This window comes from Stegodyphus dumicola, chromosome 9, assembly GCF_044657685.1.
Source record: "Stegodyphus dumicola isolate Sdum_Otavi_A_Nest chromosome 9, ASM4465768v1".
NCBI classification, from domain to species: domain Eukaryota; kingdom Metazoa; phylum Arthropoda; class Arachnida; order Araneae; family Eresidae; genus Stegodyphus; species Stegodyphus dumicola.
In genome coordinates, this window is record NC_140776.1 from 32,853,655 (window position 1) to 32,881,549 (window position 27,895).

The 27,895-nt window shown below is 32.9% G+C and overlaps 1 protein-coding gene across 4 annotated transcripts in view; it reads right to left on the reverse strand.

The window, feature by feature from the left end:
- Positions 1–27,895, reverse strand: part of LOC118192447 (cell adhesion molecule Dscam1-like) — an 816,729-nt gene that overhangs the window by 628,383 nt on the left and 160,451 nt on the right. For all 4 annotated transcript variants that reach the window (XM_085823333.1, XM_085823331.1, XM_085823332.1 and 1 more), the window contains exon 2: positions 4,726–5,052. In XM_085823333.1, coding sequence (XP_085679459.1) covers positions 4,726–5,052 — 327 coding nt within the window. The remainder of the gene's footprint in view (positions 1–4,725; positions 5,053–27,895) is intronic.

Genomic DNA, 27,895 nt, shown 5'->3' on the forward strand with positions numbered 1-27,895 from the left:
ATTTATGGAATAAAAGAAAATCGTTGTTCAATGTTGATAAGGAAACTTTGTGCCTAAGAGAAGTTTAAATATTCATTTTTATTCCTTTCGTATCTTGTGTATGCAATGCTGAAGCAAGAATCCATAGCATCTTCCAAACAAGACATATAAGATAAAGAAAATGGTAATGAGATAAACTTTTGATCAGGGAAATTATAAGACCATGATCGAGATTGAGAAATAGTATCAGGATATATTTAGAATATTCTAGCCAGTTTCCTGAACAAAATGTTAACCCACAACATCATTGATTTAACAAATCTGACAATTGTTAAGAAAAGGTATTAATGTCTGGTAAAATGCTGCCTGGAATACCACAGAGAGTAATAAATTTTGTTTATTGATTTATTAAGGCAGTATAACGACAAAGTAACGTTGGTGTAATAAATATAGATAATGCTTATGAATACACAATAAATCAGATTTAGCCCCCCCCCCGAAAACTGTTAAAGGATTTTAAGAAAATAAAACAAGTAATTTGATTGACTAGACTTAAATAAGTGAAAGTTTAATCTTTGTTTAAAATAAATTTGCATTATATTATTTATATACAGATTGGTTCAAATTTCTTTACAACTAACACAATTTGACAGCTAATCTATCATAATATTTAAAGCATATCATCATTCAAATGAATGGAGTTATAATGTTTTAATACTTAAAAATGGAAATTGTAAGAAATATTTCTTACGTAAGACACTTAGTTTCAAAACTGCTCGCAATTTATTTCAATATTAAGCAAAATATTTAAACGTGAATAAGTTTCCAGTTTATGTAGTTCAAATTTAACGATAAGAGTTATAAGAACTTTTCTCAAAAGTCTGAATCATGGTATAAGTCAATTAGTAACCTTAATTACTTGCAATTAAATAAATATATGCAAAGCAGAGTTATTTCAGATATGATAACCATTTATATAAAGAAACTTATGCGATGCCTATCATTTTCAAGTAGATAAATCTTACAAGGAATTTATATATTCTGAAAAGATATGCAAGATGATTTAAAAAATAACTTTATTGCTATGAAGTAAAGAGACAGAATCCAAAAAAAGTATTAGAATTTATACCACGTACAAGAATGACATTTAGGACGCTATGAATACTAGTGTTCTTAAATATAAAATATTTATTAAAATGAAAGAATACTCTCTCCTTAATTCCATTCTACGTTAACTTTTATTTTTGCATTACACTAATGTCCAGTTTGAATCAGAAATTTAAATTTTTGTGCGCTCTCTTTTGATTTAGAGACAAATATAACATGAACCAAACGTACGTTACTTGAAATAAAGTACATTTCTATTTCGTTGATGTACAGGAATACTCTGAAGCTACAGTCTGAAGGATTATAGAAAAATATTTATTTTTTACGATAACAAATATTTCTCTATAATTCTGCAGATATGGGAAGTAAAATCTTTCAATTATACCCTTATACTATTGCAAAATAAATGGAATTTATTTCAAACAAATTAATGTAGTTCACTTTTAGCTGTTAATGGAAAAAATGCGTTCCTTGTGAAATACTCCAAACGATTTAGGATCTGAATATGCTAACACACATAGATACAAGGTATACTAAACGCACTAGAGCAAAGATAAAAGAAAATTCTGTGAGTTCCATAACCTAATAGTAAAACACGGTATGGTTAATTAAGCTTAATTAGTAAGAATATTCGTTAATCACGAATCTCAGGTCAAATGTTCTGTAAAAAATGAAGTCTTTGGTAGCTTTTTAAAAAAATAAAGCAATCCATAATTTAGATTATATATGTTCTGTTTCTGGCATAATATATATTTAAGGAAATATATTCAGATGATATTTTTCCCGAGTATGTTAGATTTTTAAGTGTTGAATTCAGTCCTGCTATATATTTTCCATTCAGTCTATTAAGGGAACGGTGGACTTTAAAATAGCTAAAAATCAACCAAAATATTGAATTTGTTTGTGCTCTCATAATATTCCATATACAAAACTATATCGTATGCAAATTATTTGTATATTTGCCCAAAAGAAGTGTTTATTTCTAAACAAAGGGCTAGAAATGTCAGTATTGACAACTATTAATGAATTTAACATTGGTTAGGTGAATGCTATATGCGTAGAACAGGAAGAAACAAACTCGTTTTCCCTACTCGTTGCACAAAAGCGTGATCAACGGTGCTTGAACCAAAGCAAAAGGAGGAGTTTACCTGCTTGGAAAAAACAGAAATAGTAAAAAGTATTGTAAAGCATTAAAAGATAATGTAAATCTAACAAATGAAGGTAAATCATATGATGCGAGTGAATTTAAAAATTGCATTGGATATTATGCATAAATTGTTTCTACCTCCAACTTCGAATCACATACCAATTTGCGATATGTTTATTTTTCTCCTGTTTAATATTATGAGATTAAAAATGGTTAAATGATACGAAAATGTTATCTAGTGTCTTCATATTCATATTTAAAGTTAAAAGTTAATTTGCTGTTTTCATGACCATGTATTAAAAGTAAGTTTGAAGAAAATCTTTAATTTCGGTTTTCTCAAAACAAAATTTTTCGCAGTTCGTATCTCTTGAAAATGCTCCATGCGTCTCATTTTTAGTTAAAAATGAATGATATTTGGAAGACATTATCCTGTTATATGATATAGTAGATCTGTATATGCATTTTTGGATATGAGGTTATTAAGAAGTTTAAACTTGTGATAATGTTCAACAAAAGGTGACATTTTTCCGAAAACTGGGTTTAAGTTCACAAAAATCCTTTTTAAAAATTTTTGATCCATCATATTCAGTAACGGATACACAAAAACGTTTTTCAAGCCTTTATAACTAACTAAGAGGAAAAACTAGGGAAAATATTGAAAATTAGCGCGCAAGGACCATTCTAAATTTTAAATTAAAATAATTAATTATTTGTTTTAAAAAATTTTATTTAAAATAAATTGAAATTTTGATCATATATTTTATAAACGGATGCTATAATACGTATATGTATAAAATTTCCTGTTGAAAACACAAAAACTTAAAAAAACTAATTTTTAAAGTCCACCGTCCCCTTAAAAAATTGATAATTCATACTCTTAAATTCTTTTAAGTATATATAGCATCACAAAGGTAATAGCTTGCAAGTGCCTACACATTTTTATCTCCTGCCAACTTATATATATAAGTAAAGAAGGTAGTGTTTTTGTTCCTAAAATATGATCCTGAGTTTTCAGTGAATAAGCATAATTTGGAGAACTCAGAATCATGTCTTTTTGTCTGTGTGTCTGCTCATATGTGTGTGGAGACTTTTTCGCCTACGATAACCCTTATATGAAACCACCAAAAATTTAAATTTTACATATTTACATCTTTCTATAACATATAAAGAGGTGGTAAGATTTTGGGTAAAACTGGACAATCGGAAGGTTTACTTTACCTCCTGCCAACCTGTATAGATATATAGATTAATGGAGGTAATATATTTCGCCAAACATTCTATAGCGAGCTTCCAGTGAATAAGCACGCATCAAGATTTCCAAAACATGTTTCAATTATTTCTATAATTATGTTGTGTGTCTCTATGTGTGCGACGCTTCTTTCGTCTGCTTAAACTATTATATCAAATTTCCAAAAAGCTCCATTTTCTGTATTTATGTTTCCTATATTCATATAAAGAGTTGATATGATTTTTAATAAAACTATACAGAGAGAAGAAGTACTTTAAAGGAAGGGTGTAACAGTCATTAATGAAAAACCTATGTTAAAATATAACCGAAAACCTTTTAATTTTAGTATATGACATTTTTATATGAGTAGAAATGACATATTAGATTTTAGCTCAAATTGATGAACCAGAAGTGATATTTTTAAAGCTTTCAACACACTTTTGTAAAATTCTGTATCGTGAGATAATCATAAATATCTTAAATTTGGTATTTAAAATAGGTAGGTTATTAAAAATTATTACATTTATAAGCATTAAATGCATTCTTGGAATTTTGATAAACACAGCAAGATTAAGCTCAGTATGAAGAAAGTTGTTGCTGTGATATATATAGTCAAATGTATTAACCTCAATCCTCAATTCTGTGTTCGTTTCACATTTGTATCGAACCACATTTGAAGTAAAAAGATACTGCCACCAAATGTTATCGCCGGATTTTATTTTTAATGAAATAATACAGCAAATATAAATAACTGAAAAAAATGTAAAAAGAAATGTATGGTAACAAACACTCTATGAGGAATTCTAAAGACATGCTGCTTTTAAAAATTTAGGGACTGTTAAATGATTGATACATGAATCTGAACCAATATATGACCAGATGATCTACTACATACGATGAGATATTTTTAAATTAACCCATAAGACCTGATGTGTACATGAGTACCTATAGTTATCAATGTCCATTAAAAATAGATTAGACTTTAATATTGAGGCATAAAGTTTATCAACATATTACGTTTTATTTGCAAACGATGAATCGGAAAGAATTGTTTATTTAAAACTAGTTGCTTCCCAAATCCATGTTTTAACATGGAGTTGGCAGAAAGTGACATGCTGGCAACATCAAATGTTTTGTTTATGTATTAAGATTGCTAACTAATTCAGTGAAAGTCAAAATGCCATACGTATTTAAATTCAGTAAAAACATTATCTCTTTGGAGTAATGTTAGCAACAAAATCATTAAAATAAAACAGTTACTTACCTGTCCTAACCATAACGTCTCTGCTTCGAATTTTCCCAACTCTATTTGTTGCTGTACAGCGATACGTAGCAGCATGAACATCTTGTCGATATTTGCTGGTATCGATGGGAAAGAACACTAAAGAGTTATCAGGCCTCACTTGACGAATACCAGGAATTGTTGTGACCGTGCTTCCATCTTTCCTTTCCCAACGCATTGCTGGATCTGGCACACCTTGAGCAGTGCAGGTTATCACAGTGCCTGTCGAATTCGAAAACTCTACTATCTCTGGAGGTTCGTGCAAGAAGCGGGGACCACGGAACCTTCTAGTTGGTCTATCGCCATACACTGTGAAAAGAGAGTGATCGGAAATTAACTTCACAAAATATTATGTTACAATACATAATACGTTTTCACGACTGCTCTTAAATTCTTTTAAAATATCAAAAAATAGACGAGTTCCAAAGTAATATGACATTCTTAAACAATACTAATGTAAATAATAATCATCATAATGTTTGCCATTTGTTTGTACCTATTAGATTTAAAACTTTATACATTTTATCTAGAAACATACATTTTATCTGTGTCATCGAAACACATGTCAGATCATTTCAATACTCTAAGTATATATAAGATAAGAAATATGAAAGCAAACTTCTAAATTTAATCCACTATAACCTCTTTTATTTTCTATTTAATTTGGGAACTTCATCTATCTGTCCTAAAAATAGCGCTTAAGTCTAAACTGCGTCAGTCAAATTAATCATGCGATCTTACGTAACCCTTAATGCAGATGCCTCTTGGCCAATCACCAACTTACAAACCAAAACTTTTCTCTTCGCGTGCTTCCATCTTGCATAACTACGCACTTCAGCTTTGCTCTCTACTGTGCTAAGATGTAATTTCGCTGGCTTCCTTACTATCTCAACAATATAAAAAAATGTAAATCTTCTATGTAAAGGCACGACTAGAGTACGAAGTAATCGTGGCCACAAATATCAATTGCAAAGAAAAATGGAATTAAAACTGCCTCGACTGCCAAGTTCTTTAGATATTACCAAATTAACATTATTAGCATACTATGTATATAAGTAATTATAGCGACTTTTTTTGCTGTAAAGTTTTTCTAATTGTTTATGTATTAACACAATCACTTAATTTTAAGATGTTATGACGCAAATAAAATAGTCTTCATATTTGATAACTTTTCGTAAAACCGCAACAAAGTCGGGTTATTAAAATGACTGTCATATTTTTAGTTCGTTTTTAACTTCAAATACTGCAGCACTTACATAGTTGTGTTTAAAAGGGTGATAGGGTTAAAATTTACTCTGATTTTTAGTCTCAGGATTTGCTTTGAAAGTCATATTTCGGACTAATATTTCTATGTGAGTATTATATATATATAAATATTTTGGATGAAACAATTCAATCAGAAATATATATTATGGATGATAGGACAAAATCAATATCGTACTTAAACAGATATAAGCATCAAATGAGATGAAGAAAAAGATTGCAATAAGTTCAATGCACAAAGGAATTAATTTACAATATCATTGAGTTCATATCAGAGAATTTGCCTCAGTGGGGGGGGGGTGGATGGAAAGATGCAGACAGCAGAATGGTCAGCCCAATGTCAGTAGATTTCTTCCTTTGAAGCTGTTGTATAAATACTGTTGACATGTACGATATTTCACATTTCCACGTTTTGGAGCCATAAATCCAAAATATTCCAGTTTGAGTAAGCGCCTTTGCAGTCTACAAACATGCTTTGAAATTGTAGAATGAGTGATATTCTGAAATTTTTATATATGTATTTTTGAGGTATATAGATTTTGCTTTTAGCTATATCTTTCGTGTTTGGAGCCATATTCTCTTGACTATTATAGAAATACTTCTGAATTATATGATAATTTTAAATCATATATTTTATTAATATTTAAATAATGTACGAGTACTTTATTAACATATTTCATCTACATTTTATATGTAGAAATTTCATTACATTTATCACAATTTTGAAGAAATTTTCTAAAAATCTTCAAAAGCTATATCAAGAAAATGGTAATATATTTTTATCTCATTTTATTTTATGCTTTCTAAAAATGAATGCTTACATAAGTAAGTTCTCAATTTAAATCCAGATGTTGTTTGATGGAAATTAAATGTAATAATTTATTGACAAATTACGCAAATTTTTAATGGCAACTGATATAAAATTACTTGCTAATGTTTCTTTCAAATTTTAATATCTTATTACCCTAGATGTTATGAATATGCATCTATCTGCATTATCTATACAAATGGGAATCCGTAAATGCACTGCTGGCTATTAAACTTCCTGTGCTATGAAACCGGTATGTAACAAACATCAGATTTGCGCGAAAGGTATTATATGCTTGCAAATGAGTAGAATTGATGCGCATGCTCACAAAGCAGATATGAGTAACATCATGTGTATAATGTATACTAAATTGAAAGACTGCACATTTTATTTCGCATTTGCGAATCGCATTTCATTGTTCTTTATTCATGTAAAGGCAGTGTTTATGTTTGACAGGAGTCTTTTATTTGCAAATATCGACATTACACTGACTAACTGTATTGGGAACAATTAATTGCTTATGCCAATCATATAAGAAACTACGAGACCAGGTATGTCTAACTACAACTATCGGAGACAACACGAACCGACTTTCTGCCACAGTGGCGGGTCTAAGATGTGATTGGATGCTCTCCTGTCGCCCCTTGCATATAGACACACAGCTGTGTCACAGTAGTGTCAATGATCTCAAGCCTTGTACTTTACCCATCTTTCCCAAATAGCTGTCATGGACACAATGGATAACAGCCCGGTTCCTCATGGGCGGAGTCTGAAGCCCCTACTCAGGATCATGGCTTATCGGGACTCCAATTTAGCTTTCTGGAATACTGTTGCTCCTGTTAGTCGGGATTCTGTGACTGTCCAGCAATATAGAATCTATGAGTTCATAAGGTACGATGGGTTCTGCTTTGTGCAGCCCCATCAGGTGCAGTGATTCAGGAACTTGACTCGTATGCAGGACAGGCAGTGCGACGAATTCTGCAGCATCACGAACTGCCAGCACAGCAACCAGTATCGCTAGCTCACTTGACGCTACAGCAGAGACTGGTACGCCGACAATGGTGCAGAGTAAAACGGCATAGGATACATGAGTGGCACGTTTTCATGTTTTCAGACGAATATTGGTTGTGCTACTGCAACATGATGGATGTATCTATGTGCGTAGTCACAAAAGAGATCGAATGTTTGTAGTTTGTATCCATCATTGTCATATGTACTCAGACATTTGGCGTGCTGATATGTGGTGCCGTGAAGGACATATCCCGGTCACCTCTAATTAGCATAACAGATAACATAGACAGCCGCTGTTAAATTTCTGATGTGTTATGAATCGTGGCTGTATCCTATCTTCGAGACAAGCTTGACGCCATCTTTCAATAAGATAATGCATGATCGCAATTTAACCTTGCTGTTCTAAATTTTCTTGACAGAAAATGTATATTGTTGCCCTGTCCAACACGCTGCGTAACTCCCACTCACTGAGGAAATTTGGCCATGGATAGCCGACTGGCATGCCAGCCGTCGCCAGCCACTACAATTGATGAGCTTCGACATAAAGCCGCATGGAATGAAGTTTCGAAACCGTGTAGTTGAACTGTGTCTGGATGCCTTTCTAGCTTAGTTTGAATCGATGCGTAGCCGTATTGCAGCCGATGTTACTGCCAGAGGTGACAACTCTGTATATGTGTGTGTACAAGCTGGGTATTCCAATCTACAAATTTAATCAGATCTACCTCCCAATCTATTTGTTTTCCTTCCTGCTATAGCAATTTTAATGACCAGCGGCATATGAAAGTTCTAGAGATATATGAATTGGAAATTAGAAATTAAAAATTTAATTACAATTCATGTAATCAGAAAATTCTCTAAATTGTTAAATTTTTCTCATAGTTTCTTCAAGGATTCATTTTTTGTGGATTAAAAAAGAAAATTGATTTTTATTGAGATTTCAAAAATAAAATTATCGTTTCAAGAAAACGTTTTGAAGAAAACTTTCGAGCCATTTGGATACAATTTAATTATTTTATTTAAATATTAAAATCAAAGTGCCAAAAAGATCTAATTCTAAGCCAAAAGACATTAAAATGTGCATTTGAAGTAGGTCATTATTTTAATATAGATAAAAGTTATCGAAAAGTAAGGTCATAAGTGTGTTTGAATATAATACAGATACACAAATACAAGCTAAGTTTCTAATGAAACGAGTGCATTATTTTTTTCCAGTTTTGTCAAGATTGAGAGCAAAAGTTTGCATTTTTTTCCTAAATATGGATATAAATATGTTTAAATTTTAATTCAAGAAAAAATATTAAGCAATGTTTTCTATATTACATTAATTAACTACTAAGAATTTTTCGAAACAATAATGGGAACACGTAAATATTTTGTGAGACAGACTTTAGTAATGTGCACAAGAGTTGTCAACTTAGTCTCTCATTAAATTTAAGAAGCAGGAGAAAACTCTTAAAACTTTCGTGATAGGAATTTCCCAATTAAAAGACAAGACATTTGTGATGCATTGTACAGAAAGTATACGGACATTTATTCCAAGCAATTTATGTAATTTAATTTTGTTCTCAAAAATGAAGAATCTGATACTGGAACTGCTAGGATGTTTAAGATATAAATGACGGTATTTATGTGCTTTACGAATGGGAAATTTCCCAATTAGTTCCGCGTTGTCACGCGAGAGTAATTACAACTTAAATTTATATAGCTCGCAGCCAAAAACAGGGCATAAACGGATGTTAATGAACCTACAGTGTAATAAACGTAGAAGTTATAATGAATGTCGCGAATGGTGCTCGTTTTCGTCAGGACATTAAAAGTCGCCATTTATGGTTTATCGTAACTTTGTAAATATGTCTGGGAATTAAAACGTACGAATTTTTAAACTATATAGCACATTTTGCAGTTTCGAAATTTGTGCTTCCTGGTACTTCATAATTCTAAACTTATTTGATTTCAGAAAACTGTACTTCACTGTGTAATCAAATTCTAAACTGAAACTGGTATTAGCAATCACCTCTATGCCATTACTGAAATTCAGTAGAAAAGTCATGTAAATAAAAAATGTGTTATTTGTATATAACATTATTCAACACATAACTCAAATTTTCAAGAATACTTTTAGACGATTCAAAATAAGCGTATAAAATTGAAATAACGTTAAAAAAAAAAAAAATCTGCATTACAGAAATAAAACTATATGTTAACACGTTGACATTTTCAGTAAATTTAAGAAAACTCTAACCTCTTAAATTGCCAGAAAATGTGTTTATAGAAAACTGGACATCACGCCTGTTAAACACTTCAGATTATCTGGCACACAACGCTTAATAAAAGTGCACAAAGTGTTAGTACTTCTAAAAACAGTATGCCAATGAACAAGCACAAAATTATTAACAGCCAAGACTGGCGTATTTTACCTAATGCATGTAATACGATACCAATGCATGTATGCAAAACTCTGCTTGGCGTTCAATCCAAACGTTATTTAGTGAGAAAATCCTATGAGCATAAAGACCCGTCTACACGAAGCGATTTTCTCGGCCGACTTTCTCGTATAGAACAATTTTAAGGATCTGCGCAAGCGCCAAAAATTGGTCACGTTCTCTGCCGCGATTTCAGAACTCGTGTTCACTGCTTACTAGCGTACAATAAAATCGGAGTCTCTAGCCAATAAAATTGCTTTGAGTGATCACGTGCTTTTCTCCTCATTTGAAATAACAAACATGGCTGCATTTCGTTGGAGCGAAACTGACGTTTTTCAACTAATAGATTTCTATAGAGAAAATGTTGTATTGTGGGACACGAGTAATGTAAATTTTAAAAATAATAAAATTAAGGGATTCTCTTATTTTGGTAAGCTTTGTCTTCCCTATTACTTTATATATTCAAATATTTTCTATTCGGGGTAAAAATTATTTTAACTTCCCCAAGAAAAGTTACAAAAACTGTTAATGACGCCATGTCATGGGTACTAGACGAAAATATTCAGAAACTGTGGTCGCACTTATTGAAAAAATTCAGAAAGCAAAATCTCCAGTCAAGAAATTAGGGGCCGATTTAAAGCAGCGCAGAGACTCATTGACTTCCCCCAAAATAGAAGTTAATCAAGTGACGAAGAACATAGCTTTTCCGACATTTCCTACACGAGGGATCATATCCCATTGGTAAAGAGCAGAGCAAGTTTCTCCGCACGTTGAGATCGTGGGTTTGATCCCACACCGTAATTTTGGACTTTCTGCGCCTGCAAGAACTTCTTATTTCGTTAAATTCAGAAAGCAAAATCTCCAGTCAAGAAATTAGGGGCCGATTTAAAGCAGCGCAGAGACTCATTGACTTCCCCCAAAATAGAAGTTAATCAAGTGACGAAGTACATAGCTTTTCCGACATTTCCTACACGAGGGATCATATCCCATTGGTAAAGAGCAGAGCAAGTTTCTCCGCACGTTGAGATCGTGGGTTTGATCCCACACCGTAATTTTGGACTTTCTGCGCCTGCAAGAACTTCTTATTTCGTTAAATTCAGAAAGCAAAATCTCCAGTCAAGAAATTAGGGGCCGATTTAAAGCAGCGCAGAGACTCATTGACTTCCCCCAAAATAGAAGTTAATCAAGTGACGAAGTACATAGCTTTTCCGACATTTCCTACACGAGGGATCATATCCCATTGGTAAAGAGCAGAGCAAGTTTCTTCGCACGTTGAGATCGTTGGTTTGATCCCACACCTTAATTTTGGACTTTCTGCGCCTGCAAGAACTTCTTATTTCGTTAAATTCAGAAAGCAAAATCTCCAGTCAAGAAATTAGGGGCCGATTTAAAGCAGCGCAGAGACTCATTGACTTCCCCCAAAATAGAAGTTAATCAAGTGACGAAGTACATAGCTTTTCCGACATTTCCTACACGAGGGATCATATCCCATTGGTAAAGAGCAGAGCAAGTTTCTCCGCACGTTGAGATCGTGGGTTTGATCCCACACCTTAATTTTGGACTTTCTGCGCCTGCAAGAACTTCTTATTTCGTTAAATTCAGAAAGTAAAATCTCCAGTCAAGAAATTAGGGGCCGATTTAAAGCAGCGCAGAGACTCATTGACTTCCCCCAAAATAGAAGTTAATCAAGTGACGAAGTACATAGCTTTTCCGACATTTCCTACACGAGGGATCATATCCCATTGGTAAAGAGCAGAGCAAGTTTCTCCGCACGTTGAGATCGTGGGTTTGATCCCACACCTTAATTTTGGACTTTCTGCGCCTGCAAGAACTTCTTATTTCGTTAAATTCAGAAAGCAAAATCTCCAGTCAAGAAATTAGGGGCCGATTTAAAGCAGCGCAGAGACTCATTGACTTCCCCCAAAATAGAAGTTAATCAAGTGACGAAGTACATAGCTTTTCCGACATTTCCTACACGAGGGATCATATCCCATTGGTAAAGAGCAGAGCAAGTTTCTCCGCACGTTGAGATCGTGGGTTTGATCCCACACCTTAATTTTGGACTTTCTGCGCCTGCAAGAACTTCTTATTTCGTTAAATTCAGAAAGCAAAATCTCCAGTCAAGAAATTAGGGGCCGATTTAAAGCAGCGCAGAGACTCATTGACTTCCCCCAAAATAGAAGTTAATCAAGTGACGAAGTACATAGCTTTTCCGACATTTCCTACACGAGGGATCATATCCCATTGGTAAAGAGCAGAGCAAGTTTCTTCGCACGTTGAGATCGTGGGTTTGATCCCACACCTTAATTTTGGACTTTCTGCGCCTGCAAGAACTTCTTATTTCGTTAAATTCAGAAAGCAAAATCTCCAGTCAAGAAATTAGGGGCCGATTTAAAGCAGCGCAGAGACTCATTGACTTCCCCCAAAATAGAAGTTAATCAAGTGACGAAGTACATAGCTTTTCCGACATTTCCTACACGAGGGATCATATCCCATTGGTAAAGAGCAGAGCAAGTTTCTCCGCACGTTGAGATCGTGGGTTTGATCCCACACCTTAATTTTGGACTTTCTGCGCCTGCAAGAACTTCTTATTTCGTTAAATTCAGAAAGCAAAATCTCCAGTCAAGAAATTAGGGGCCGATTTAAAGCAGCGCAGAGACTCATTGACTTCCCCCAAAATAGAAGTTAATCAAGTGACGAAGTACATAGCTTTTCCGACATTTCCTACACGAGGGATCATATCCCATTGGTAAAGAGCAGAGCAAGTTTCTCCGCACGTTGAGATCGTGGGTTTGATCCCACACCTTAATTTTGGACTTTCTGCGCCTGCAAGAACTTCTTATTTCGTTAAATTCAGAAAGCAAAATCTCCAGTCAAGAAATTAGGGGCCGATTTAAAGCAGCGCAGAGACTCATTGACTTCCCCCAAAATAGAAGTTAATCAAGTGACGAAGTACATAGCTTTTCCGACATTTCCTACACGAGGGATCATATCCCATTGGTAAAGAGCAGAGCAAGTTTCTCCGCACGTTGAGATCGTGGGTTTGATCCCACACCTTAATTTTGGACTTTCTGCGCCTGCAAGAACTTCTTATTTCGTTAAATTCAGAAAGCAAAATCTCCAGTCAAGAAATTAGGGGCCGATTTAAAGCAGCGCAGAGACTCATTGACTTCCCCCAAAATAGAAGTTAATCAAGTGACGAAGTACATAGCTTTTCCGACATTTCCTACACGAGGGATCATATCCCATTGGTAAAGAGCAGAGCAAGTTTCTCCGCACGTTGAGATCGTGGGTTTGATCCCACACCTTAATTTTGGACTTTCTGCGCCTGCAAGAACTTCTTATTTCGTTTAATTGATGATAATTTCGTTTCTCCATCACTAAATTTGAACTGCATGAAAAATAAAAAGTGAACTGCATTCACTTTTTATTTTTTCTCCTACGGGTGTGGTGTTTATTGAATTTTAACGCCTTTCTTTTTATTTTTCGAATGGCCGTTAACACGTGTTTTAGATCTACTCGTCAAAAGAAAGTCACAAGTCACAAACTCACTTTTGTGTTAATTGAGTTTTGCGAAAACAAATTACAGCCTAATTTAATACAATATTGCTAAATTTTATTAGCTGATTAAACTGAAAGATTAATATGACCACAGTTTTCAGACTGTGTTATTTATTTAATTATACTAATATTAGTCTTTTAATGTTCAATAAATATACTACTTAAGACTTTGCACCTTTATGATATTTCTTATTTGAAATTTTTGCACTGAAATTACACTGTTGCTTTGCAATGTAGTAATCTTTATTCTTTATTACTACTTTTTATTCATACTGGTTTGATATTCATGACATTGTTGTCTATTTATTCATTAATAAAGGTTTTGATTTAATGCACAGTAGTTACTTATTTTTTCTGAAACATGGTTATTTTATTATTTCAAGATTTAAGTGCACAAATAGGAGTGTCAGGAAATAAAATTAAAAAATAAATAAATAAATAAAATAAAATAAAAAAGGAGTAATCTGTGTACTCAGTACACAAAGGAAAAGCAATTTTTTTTTTTTTTTTTAAAGTTTTGCTGCAAATTAAATTTAGCAAAAAATTAAAATCACGCGGCATCACCCGTAAATACTTTCCGAATTGTACCGTGTCTTACGCAACTCCAGGAGCAGGGTATTACGAAGGCACCATGAATGTCTCGTCGTTTGGCCCAATTTCTGGTCCAAACGCATTTTCTTTTTTTCCCCTTCTGTAGCAGTAGCTGAGTTTAATATTTTAGCTGTATTTATAGCAGCAATTTAAAATAGTCATCCATTATTTTGACTATTTGAAAACACTGTAAGCTTGGTTTACAAATCGTAGACAGTACTTCGGGAACACTTCCTTTCACAGTGATTGGCTGAGTGAATTCCTGTACTAACGAGAAAATCGTTCCGTGTTGGACAGGCGAGCTATCTCAGATATTGTCGGCCAGCTAAGTCGGCCGAGAAAACTGCACAACTAAGTTTATTGACGGCATTACGTAACAGTGATAAAGAATACAAGACAGTTAAAACCTGGTAATTTCTCCAAAGTACGATTATCAGAGAATCGGATGATTGCATTGGTGTTTCGTGATTTTCTGCAAGAATAAAGTGAATGTGATCATTTTCCCTTTATTATAAATGTAGTCCTCTTGAGGCAGATAACATAACCAAAATCAATGAAACAACCAACTAATGCTTCACGAGAAGGAAATACTGGTCCCAAAAAATGCGTGCTTTTACCAAAAGGCATCACATACGTATTCATGGAGCATTAAATAGATATTTTTATGTATGTAAAACACGTGAAGGCCAAAAGTGTCACTTGATATATTTTTTTGCGCACCTGTGTGAATCTTGAATAGTTTGTTTGCAAGTTCAAAGCTACATTTGACGCCAAATGAAAACGAAGCAGCAAAGGCAGGTATTTTCGGAGATTTTAGAGTTCGTTTTCAAAGTTTTGTGCTATTGTTTGGTACTTACGGAAGTTTACGGCCCCCGCGATAAACCGCCAGTGATAGTTGAAACTTGTGGCCAAATCATTAATTTCGAAGTGTTGCGGTTTCTTTGAGCCACGTATTATTTATCGTGAATTATGAATTGCTTATCGTATTATATTAATTAACATTTTCAATTCCAAAATTGTTTACTATTTTCATTTTACCGAGGCATGAAAAGGATTTTATAGTTTTTGTTTCAATATAAGGTATTTTGCCTCGTATTCGAACCTGTGAAAATGGTCACAAAATGAAGCTTTACATCAGTGCAAATACATGGCGGTGAAGCGTGAAGAATTGCAAATTTTTTTTTAAAAAAATCGATCTGATAATTGATTAATTGGATCGAGAATTCCATTTGTGACAGCGCTGAAATTTATTTACTGTTGGATCACTTTAATTAATTGATGCAAAAAGCAACTAAATGTCAACGATAAAACAACAATTGGCTGGAATATTTTCATGAAAAAAGCGTGCTGTTCGGATTTCCTCCGGAAGCCTAAAAAACTAATAGGCAGTTTTGAGAATACAGTTGAAAATTGATGAAAGCCTGTTCGTTCTACGGAAAAACAACGAAGGAGGGTTTCTAAACCCAGCATTGGATATTCGGCGGGGCATGCCGTGAAACTGGTGAATGAGTGTAGTTCAGGTAGTGAATAGAGAAGCAAGAATGCTGATGGCAAAGAAAGTCGAATACGTAGAGAAAGTAGTTGAATGCTTATTCATAAAATTCACACGAATTATTAATACACAAAAAAGTTAATTTAGTATCTGAAAAATGTCAACATGTTTAACCTAATTATTTAATATTTTGAAGCTGTGGATGCCGACAGTTCGTAAAATAATTAAGAATGAAATTCTAAATTTTAAAACTTTCTTTTTGTAAAAATAATAATAATAATAAGATTAAATGTTATTTTTACATATTAAAAATGTAAATTTTATGACTCAAATAATACAATCAATTGAATAATATAGGTCTTATCTTTATCAATTAAATTTTCTGATTTTGCATTCTTTGAAATGTTTTAATGTAAGTTTTAGGATATTCTGAGATGATTGATTTTTAAGGCATTAGTTTGTAGAGACATTAGATTTTTAAAGCAGGAGTGATGAAAAATGAACAAAGCCCTCGCCGGGAACCGAACCACGGACCTCTGGAATACGCGCCCAGCGTGCTGACCACTACACCACGAAGGCAAGCTAAGGAAGGCTGGAGGAATACCTTATACACTCCCCCTTTTAAAGGGCGGCTGGGTTTTTTTAGGGGGACCCAATCGCCAAATCCTGGGTGTGGAGAATTATCATCCCTTTTAGTTCGGGCGCCACTTTAGATACATTAGGTTGTTTTTAAAGCAAGAGTGATGAAAAATGAGCAACACCCTCGCCGGGAATCGAACTACGGACCTCTGGGATACGCAACCAGTGTGCTCACCACCACACCACAAAGGCATGCGAAGGAAGGCGGTAGAAATACCTTGTAAATTGTCTATTTTAGTAATTGTTTAAACAGCGAAGAATACAAAATGGCAAATTAAAAAGAAATATATGTGGCATCAAAGTATAGCCGTAGCTGGCTCCATTCAAAATAATAAGTACGCAACTTCTTATTTAATATAAAGGCACACTTGAAAGACAGAACTTCAATAGTACATTTTATGTTTTAATTTTAAATGTTTTGGTTCTTTTTCGTTCTAAACTACTGAAATGATTTTAACTTCGTCACAAACTGTAATTTAAAAAGAAAAAAAAAATTACAGGCTTTAAAAAAAAGATTATATTTAAATATATGACGCATATATTTAAATATAATCTTTTTTTAAGTAATAAAATTAAAATAAATTGACTTTTCGATTTTGAACTACTACAGGCATACTCAGTTGATCAATGCTTACGTTTATAAATAATGTATTCGAAAATGAGAGTAATCAAACATATTCTGAGAGCATTGAACAGCCAAAAATTTTAGTCCTCTCCATGCGCACGACAAGATAAAATCAATATTGAACAGTCAAAAGATTGTTCTTTCTCTACACTGGGCGAATTACCTCAATATTAAGGCATCAAAAATATTTTTGAGACGGATCAATGAGAATCGAGAACTCCTGCTAAGCTTCAAGCCCAAAATAGAACCAAAATATGTGAAATTCGCGTATTAATATCGACACGCAATGACGACAAAGAAGAAGTTATCGGTTGTGATTCACAACTTTATTCAATTCTCACCACAGATCATTTTTATTTTAGATTAAGCTCTCCAAAATTACATACTCCATAGCGATTTAAACTAAATAAGATTAACTTTAGATTTACTTCGTCATACTATTCCAACAAAGAGAGACAGATGGGAAGAGCGGCAGTGAAGTGTGGTAGTAGTAAGCGGAGAAAGAAAGTCTGACGAAAAAATGGCGCGTACTCTGTATTTATACCAGCAGTTACATAACATGCCAGAATGTTCTCGAAAGTACTGGTCTAGGGGGAAGATCCTGAAATTGAGGAAAGTTACTTAGAGGCTGCTTGTTAGCGTAAGGCAGAGCCATCGTATTTTTTGTATTCTACATATATATTTATATATATATTTTTGAACACAAAGGTAATTTTTAGTTTGTTCACTTTTCTTTAAATATGTATATATATATATATATGTAAAATATAAAAAATACCACGGCTTTGCTTTTCGCGAACACGCAACCTTTAATTAACTTTCTGCAATTCAGGATCTTCCCCCTAGACCAGTACCTTCTAGAATTTGCTAGCCTATTACATAACCACTACTATAAATACTGAGTACGCGTCATTTTGCATCAGAAGCTTTCCCCTCTCTGTTCCTTTAGGGTCTACGCTACTGTGCTTGCTCTCTTTGTTAGAACGTATTATGACGTATTAAAGTTTAAATACTTTAAATACTCTTATTTAGTAACGAATAAATGATCTACAGTGATAATTGAATAAAAGCTATGGAATAAAGATGTACCATTAAAAACTAAATCAACTTGCCTCTTCATTTGGATTAGCCTTACCACTCTGCAAAAACCATGCCTGAATGGTGCTGAAATATCACACACACACGTATATATATATATATATATATATATATATATGGTAAGTGTGTGTGTGTATACATACAAAAATTAAAATGTGCATACATACAATACATACATATACATATGCATATTATATATATATTCATATACATATAATCGAAACAGAAATTGTAAAGCCAACAAGTAATGAAACGTAAGACCTATTTGGTCTTAATTTTTTTTTTTTTTTTTTTTTTTCCCCATAATGCTGCAAAAATATATGAAATAATAGGTAGAAACATTGCAGCGATCTTGCTAAAAAGTTACCATGAGCTGTAGCTCCACGAAATAGTTCAACGCTGTATTACTAAAATATTAAAAAGAAGAAATTTTTTAAAAATAATATTAATCTGGAAAAAACTGGAAAAAAAACTGCTTATACGCGAAATAAAACTGTCAAAAAACAATGTCGGAAGACATGCGAATGCACGAAAAAACTAATCTGACCGTTGTGATATGTGAAAAGTTAATACACATAAAAATAGGTTGACGAAAAAAAATTAAAACATAAAATGCGAAAATTATAATGAAATATATATACATACTTATACATATAATATATATATGTATATATACATACATATACATATAATATATATATATGTACATATATATAGTATATTGCTGTTATGTTTTACACTTGCTTGTTTGGAATTTTATTTTTATGCATTTGTTTCTACCTTTTTATCTATTATTAAATCATTTCACATGACTATTTTATACGTCTTTATCGCGGATGTTAGATGTGTTGTTATTTGCTTTGTCTGTATATGTTCATTTCATGCATTTTAACATACAGCATATAAATTTGCTCCCATTGGCATTAAACTAAATCTTACGCAGAGCCGAAGAGAAAGTGAACCAAAGTATAATGCCAGATGTTGTCTCCAAACGAATCAGACGTTCTTGAAAATAAATCAGAACTACTCTCATATTCTAATAATATGCAAAGTATATGATTTCGGTGTTACTGTTTACCATACACGCTTTTCTGATTGCTTGATTTCCCAAGAGAAATCATCCCACTCTGCTAAACAAAAGTTTAGTTACTCGTAACTGATATTATGCTTTCATAGCTTACCCTCACAAATCGTGTATTTTTCAGGAACTTAATTATTTTAAATCAGTTGTCATGAACAATGCTATTCTCTCACATATTATACTAAATATAGTTATTCCCTTACTTTATGCCAAGACCAATTTTTCTGTTAAAAGTAACTACAATGACATTGTTGTCATCCCATTTTATTCTCCTGGGGAACTAGGATCTTCACAATTTCAGATTTCAGGGCACTTTGTTTGTTACCTAGCAGTAAGATCCAGTGTTCCATGATGGACTTGTGGAAGTTAAAAGAAAGAGTGAAAATTTTCCATCAAAATGCATAATCCTGGTTAGACATTTAAAGTATATTTAATCATGATTTAGCGAAAATTACCTGCAAAACGTCTTTATATAATAAACTGGATTTCACTGAAATATTTATCATTTGCAAGAGTCTATCTCGTCTGGTTTATGGATTTAATTCCAATCTGATTCTCTCAAATGCTTATAAAAGTCTAATATTTGAATACTTTTAAGCTTCCCTATTATTTGCTATAACATATGGACTTAAATTCGTTTTCTGTTTGTTTCGCTCACTCTTTTGTTTTAAATCTTCTTAATTCTTGATTATTTTTCCAACAGTCGCAATATTTTTTTTCTCCCGGAAAAGAGACAACCAAATCAGATCGCGACTGAATTAATTAAATTAAAAATTTAAGCTAATCTAACGTTGATTCTTGCCTAGCTTTTATTTTGCCCTGAAATGCTTATGTACCAATTTAATAAGATTTTTCAAATGATTTTCAAGTATCGCAACCCCTTTATATCCTCTAATGGAAGCGCAAAACAAGAATTTACTTCCATTGAATAGTAGTGAAATGCACTACATAGCCTAAAACTTGGAACATGGAACAATGTCTTGAATCCATCTTCGTATTAGTCTATCTGAAAGCTGAATATGGGTTATTGGCAATGTAGAAAGCTGATGTTGAAAGGATTTATCCTTTCACTGGAAATAGGCAGCCAGGAACATGCACTATACGTTTTAGTAAAAGCCTATCAAAGTGGAATTGCTATGCATTAAAAATCTTATTAATAAACTCTAAGTCTGTAGAAGTCTTCTCTCTTTACCTCTAAGGCTGTAAATTTCTGCTCTGCTTTAAAAAGAAATAATTTTGAGAGCCATATAGACAAATGGATAGAGCGACTATAGGATTACAATAAGGAAATTTGACATCTCAAAGAATTTTCTTGCGAAATTATGATAAACTTTGAAGATCTGCGGGAACTAGCGGATAGTTTTCGAAAGCCGAGGGAAATATGCTTTTGAAATGACAATAGTTAAAAATGTTAAATCATTCTATTAATTCATAAATACTTTTTTAAGAAAATTTATTTGAAAATTATTTCAGAAAGAATTAAGCAGAACAATTCTGGAATTCAAACCATTAATATAATTAAAGGAACCAGCGAAAGAAAGTCCTGTACTCAAAAAGGATATCATTTATTTCGACAATAAGGAGATACTGGGCTATAGGGAATTTCCTTCATCTGGAAGTCGGAATTATCTATGCTGATAGGAAGCTGGCGAAGGAAAGAGTTTAAGATAACTGATCCTACGATTAACGCAAGCACCTAGTATTCTGGAAGAACTTGACTGTAGTGCTAATGCAAGCCATTTTATTGTTGCAATTATATCTATTAAGCAGGTGAGATATTTTTCTGGAAGAAAGATAAAGCAGACGTAGAAAACTGATGCAAACCTCGTGATGCTCACTCAGCACAAAAAGGCATGCAAACTCATATTTAAAAGTGAAAAGTGTAGCCTTCAAATAATTACAATTAATTACAAATAATTACATTGTACAAATCGCTTACAGCTACCATATGAAAAAAAATTATACAGCCTCACATGATTACCTGAAATACCATCAAGTGCCAGCTTTTCGTAATGAACTAATTTAAATGAACCAAAGCTAATGCCTTTACAAACTAAGCTCAACCAAACATCAACCAGCTCAGAATTTCTAGTAGCTAAATATAACTCCCGATTTGAAGTGCATACTCATCTTCATTTTCACACAGACAAAGTTACTGATTATAATGATCTTCTAATTTATCCTACAAAAGACTTAATATTTTCCTCATAACCTAACTAATACAGAAGAGTTAAAAGTTAAGCCAAAATATCTTTATGATACGACCCGTAGATACAAATAAAAATATACAAATCAGACTGCAAATGATTTTCGATCTCTAGAGATCTTTAACTATAAAATATAGTTTGAATTTATCTAAAACTAAGAAAACAGAGTAAACAACTATGTTTCTTTCATTTCGGAGCATTTAATCAATGGCAACTTATAAAGTCTCTTTGGGAACATACAATACAGACTTTAATCAGACAGGATCATTTAAGAATTATCTTCTAGCCTATGAAACAAAGCATATAACAGAAGAAGGATATATAAGCCCCTTTTATCGAAACATAAAATTAACAAATGACCTAACTTGGATTACAATACAGCACTTTTGGCTTAACAGAAATGCGTAACAAATATTGATTGTAAGATGTGGTAGATTACCCTAACGGCTCACAGAATACTTTAACGCTCAGGAATTTCTCTGGTTAGTAGTAAACCGGCAAGACAAAGCCAAATTTGCAGAAGACTCAACGCCGCTAACATAAGTGGCTAATATTCACAGCACAACGTGGCCTGCGAATAGGCAGACACGGTATAAAACTAACTTCCACACTCTTGCTTCAAATAGCGCTTCTTTCTACCTTAATCTGAATAAACTCACGCTATCTCATTTACAATCTGGCATGAAAAACGTGGATGAAAACAGGGTACTATGAAAGTCTTTCAGCTTAAAATGAACTATTAGTTAAAATAAAAAAATAAACATCACCAACATCGTAACTACATAGTTTGTCATGCGAATATAAGTATAATGAAGCAAACAACTAATTCCAAAACAACTGGCCCACCAGCGGCCGAGAGGTAAAGTCGCTGAACACTGGTAGTTCGGTCCGAGGTTCGAATCCCGCGAACGGGCTGGCTGCATGGGCATTTTCGTGGTCTTCCCCATTTGTAACGTGTATACGAGCCAGTTTCCCTTAGAAAGTCCTCCACGAAGGCATCCCTTCCCTTAGGCAGATAGCCTTAATGTGCCTTACCTTAAGTAAATGTACCAAATATACGAATACTAAAACAATTGTTATAAAATAGTGATATAGCACAACTTCTTGTACCGGAAACGGTGTTAAATGATTAATATCAATTACGAAAATCAGACTTTAGACGTTCTCTTCAGTTTTTTTATTATTATTATTATTATTATTTTTAACTTGGCTTCAGGTTGCAAAAGCGCACAACAGTTATAAATAAAAATTTCACGATTTCTTCTTCTGTAGCCAGTATCTGCATTAATATTTCCTTATACTGAAGGATAAAATATGTAAATAAGCAGTATTTGTATTCATGTATCTTGCCTTTCCTATGCAACCATGCTGAGAAGCAGATAACTGAATTGCAAATTTTGAATTCATGAAATTACTATGCTTCCCTCTCCATCTCCATATTTTCCCATGTATTGAAAGACAAACCTTATTTGAAGCAGAAAATTCGCATCGTCGATCCGTCACTTGCTGCCTTTTTTTTCGGGGGGGGGGGAAGGATCAGCAAAACCAAAAATGCAGACTGCAAATAATGAGTGACATAATGGCCATCAATCTATATAACCTTTCAAGAACACTTTACCCTACATTTTATTAGCACTTTATACACTGGAAAGATTATTTCGGAGGAGAAAATCCACTTCTCCAAGGCTGCCTTCTTCAAACATTATTTTAATCTTTCTCTAGAAAAGTAAATTCTAAACTTGTTTTGAGAGGTATTAGGAAATTATAATTCTCGTTGACTTTAAAATAAGAAAAAAAAATGCGTTCTTAAGAATTATTCTCATGAATAATGTATAAAAATTGATGTTTCAAGGAAATAAATTTTCCTTCTTTTAAATAGATGCTCATATAGAGAACTTGAATTGGTAATTTTGAGTTTTGCAAATTTTAACCATATAACTTTAGTTCCGTTTCAATAAAAAAAAAAAAAAAAAAAAAAAATATTATAAAATATTTCAAGGAAATTCAGTAACTAAAATACGTGATTAAGTTGTAGAGACATTAGTTTATTTCGGACCAGGATAGATGAAACATGAGCAATGACCTCACCGGGACTCGAACCACGGACCGCTCGAATACGCGCCGAGTGTGCTGACCAGTACACCACGAAGGCATGCTAAGGAGGCGGGAGTTATACCTTGTGTACTACCCCTTTTAAAGGACGACTGGGGATTAGAGAACCCAATCGACAAATCCTCGTGTCGGACAATCATCATCTACAACCTTTTTTAGTTTGGGGGGGCGCCACTGTAGATACATTAGGTTATTTCGAAGCAGCGTAGGTGAAAAATTAGCAATGCCCTTACCAGGACTCGAACCACGAGCCTCTCGAATACGCGACAGCCTACTACACCACGAAATCATGCTAAGGAGATTGGAGAAATACCTTATAAAGTAAAAAAAAAATCTGGATTACTAAATTTATTATGATAAACTAATAATAAATTATTATTCCTTTTCATTACTGACCTTGTCTAATTTCAAATTTATTCAGGACTTTACCATTGTTCTTCTCGTAGACTCCTTTTTTTTTAAGAGTTTTTGCTTCAAGAAATACGAAAAATCCGGTAGGCGATCTCTGATTTTTAAATTGCTAACCTGACGTACTGCCAGCTACTTCTCAAGTGCACATAGTGGGATAGAGGAAAATTCCTTACATTCTTTTCCATTTATAGGCGTTTGAGAATAAGTCAATGAGAACAGTCTCCCAAATGCAGGTAGTGACAAATTATATTGTACCACGCTTAGTTGAGCACCACTTACGCTTAGTTGAGTAGGTATTTTAGGATTTTTCAAAAGCAGGAATATGAAAAGGCATCTATGCTCTCACTGGATATTCGAAACAGGAATCTTTTAACTGCTAGTCAGACGTGTACTAATAGCACTTCTAGAGCATACATTGAAAGCAGCTAAAATTTCTTTAAAATTAGCATTTTATTAATCAAATCTAACCCTTCAATTCTGCAAATGCAATAACATGTAAATCTGATAACTAAAACAATTTAGCCCTTCAAAGGAATATACAGTTTTTTTAACATATCCTTGTTGCATTAGTAAGTGGTTATAGAAGATAGTTCCTGTTGTATAGTAGAGCTGTTTTCGAATATTCAGTTTCACAAGTAGCATTAAAATTTACCGGTGATATAACATATGCAGCTTTAAAATCTCGATGACTCTAATCCAGTGAAATCCTTACCGATACCCAAAGGCTCTTACAGTAGCTGAGGGATTTTGTGGCAAATTAAATTAACTTGGGATGTGCGTGGGGAACGACGGGAAGTCTGCGAAATGTTTAAAAAAGTAAAATAATTATGACCTATTTTCAAATTTGCTTAAATTAAGCATTAGCAAAAATATAAACTGGTAGTGGTTTTCACGTTCTGAGTAAATATTAGTAAAGGACATAAGTGTAGTAATAATAATATGGATATAGACATAATATAGCAATAATTAGTAATATATATACAGTATAGTAATATATATACTATAATATAGTAATAATATAGTTACTCATATTTTGTCATTTACTATACCATAGAATTGTGAATTTGGAAAATTATATATATCTCACATTGCTTGTTGATATATCGGTCGTATATGCATTTCGAATGGAAAGAGCAGAAAAGTAAAATTTAAATATTTTGCATCTTAGTTTGGCTTTAATTTTGCCTTTTGCTGCGCATATAGTAGTTTGGATTTTGGTGTTAATAATGTTGTTGTTACATTTCTCTCGTTTATTTGAAATTAGAAAAAAAATCAGCTGCTTTTATACAGAAGATTCCACACATTTATTTACATACAAGTTTTTATATTCAGTTTTTGAACAACGTTGTTAACGTAACATAATAATGCTTATATAAAAAAGAAGATAACGCCGCGTGAACATGGTCTTTATCATGAATATAAGCTTATAAGTTTTAGTTGTGTACCTCAGTATATTTGGGCAATCAAAAACAAACAAATCCCAAACCCAAACAAAAGAAATAATTCACGAAATTATCAGCCCAAAGGGTAATTTGATCAGAAGAGCTATTAATTTCGTTTTGGCATTTTGCGTTGGTTCACTAGAAACAGCATTTCACTTTTGAGATTGTTGCTGCCAAATATTAGAGCCCTGCATTATATTTAAAGAAATAAATAATGAGGAATCTGCATGAATAGATGTATGTTTCTCGCATTGTGAAACAAGCACGGTACCTAGAACCATCAAATTTTGAATAACGCAGTCCTCCACTCGAATATGGGCATCTCGAATACCAAATTGGGAATTTAATATTTGTCTTATCATTTATTTTATATTTTGTAAACCTTTAACGAATTTTTGATTAACAAACTCAAGGATGTCAAAACAAGAAATGGTAACACCCTACCAAAAAAAAAAAAAAAAAAAAATCAGAAATTCTAAAGATAAGCGTTTTTAAAATTATTTTATGATATTGCTGTTGAATTGACTTTACAGATTGTGAAGAACATGATATGTAATAAATATATATAACACGCGAAACGCTAAAAAATATCCATTTGGGTATTTTAAAATTCCTATAAAATCTGAAATTTTTTAGATATTTTTTTTTATATATAAATTCAAATTTAAAGCAAAAATACTACTGTTTGATCACTTAAAGAAATTGTATAATAAAGACTACAGATTTCAAATATGTTTAACGTCCATTGATTTGAAGAAAAAATTAGCATTTCTAAACTAGAAATTTAAATTTTTATGCAGGAAGATGCTAATTAATAGTTTGTTTATACCTATCCAGTAGCACTTTTTGTATTTATTGGAAAGAAACTGCACACAAAAAGCAATATAATTTCAATATGTATTTTCTCTATTCTGAATGTAATAAAAGTTTTTGAATACGCCAAACGATAAAATGCATTTTATTCTGATGTTTATGTTATCAAAAGTATCCAGTTATATGACTGGGAAAGAGAAGAAAAATTTTCAAAATTGGGAAAAATATGCAACTATCTATGTTTTGTTTCAAATTTATAGATATAACGCAGTATAAGCCCACCAGCGGCCGAGCGGTAAAGTCGCTGAACACTGGTAGTTCGGTCCGAGGTTCGAATCCCGCGAACGGGCTGGCTGCACGGGCGTTTTCGTGGTTTTCCCCATGTGTAACGTGTATACGAGCCAGTTTCCCTTAGAAAGTCCTCCACGAAGGCATCCCTTCCCTTAGGCAGATAGCCACACACACACAGTATAACATTTTTGGAAGTATATTACTGTTTCTCTTCCAGTTTAAGTAACGTGTTCTTGTAGTTTACATATTTTTCACGTTTCTACATTTTTTCGCCTTACTTGATAGTCGAAATGGATGTCAGCAAAAACATCACATTTAGTACATTAAATTGTGTTACAAATTTCAAATAAATAAAGCTTTGAACAAACATATCAAATGACTGAGCAATGTTTTGGTGAAAACGCTTTTGGCTTGACGTTAAACTGGAAATGGTTTAGCAGGTTTATAAAAATCACCGAAAGAATAGTTTTACACAATTTAACTGGATTTGCTTATTTGGCATTCACCTGCATAGTAATAATCTACATTAACTTCAAGTTAATTACCAGATTTATCTTCTTTAGAAATATTTCTCCTCTTTATTATGAAAAGTAAAATTATGGAGAAAAATATAATATTCCATATAATGTCCAGCTAAAATTATACGCGTCGCTACTTGCCATTAAAAATTATTTTATCCAACGTTTCTACTTGTTTAAAATGTGGAAAAATTTGTATTTACAATTTAAGAAATTATACTTTCTTACTTTATACTTTAATATAAATTATACTTTATTACCCAAAGTGATGGTTTTCAAAATTATTCATTCTAGAGGAACTGAACCTTTTTAAATATCATGAAGATTTCGAGAGCTTATAATGAAGCAATAGCGAGAGGTAACAAATTAGTATTAAATAGGTAAGCGATCAAATTTAAAGATAGTTACAAGTATATGCAAGGTCATCTTTGTAAGCGTTGTATGAAGTGTCAACGTTGAAGCTGATGTTAAGGAGGTGAGGCGTTTTCTCATCGACATAGTAATGTAATGAACGGGTCAAAACAGGATAGGTGCTTATGAGGAAGACCGGAGTATCACTACATATAAATTCCTTTCACAAAAATTTTACATATCACAAAATAATAAAATTTGTTAATGACCTTAAGAAACTTGACTTGTTGAACACAGCATGTTAAAAATTAAGAAGAGAAAGAGCTTATTTTTAGCCCAAAGGAGCGTTAGCTCAGAACAGGTATTAATCTCGAAACGGGATTTTGCGTTGAATCGCTATAAAAGGATGAACCAC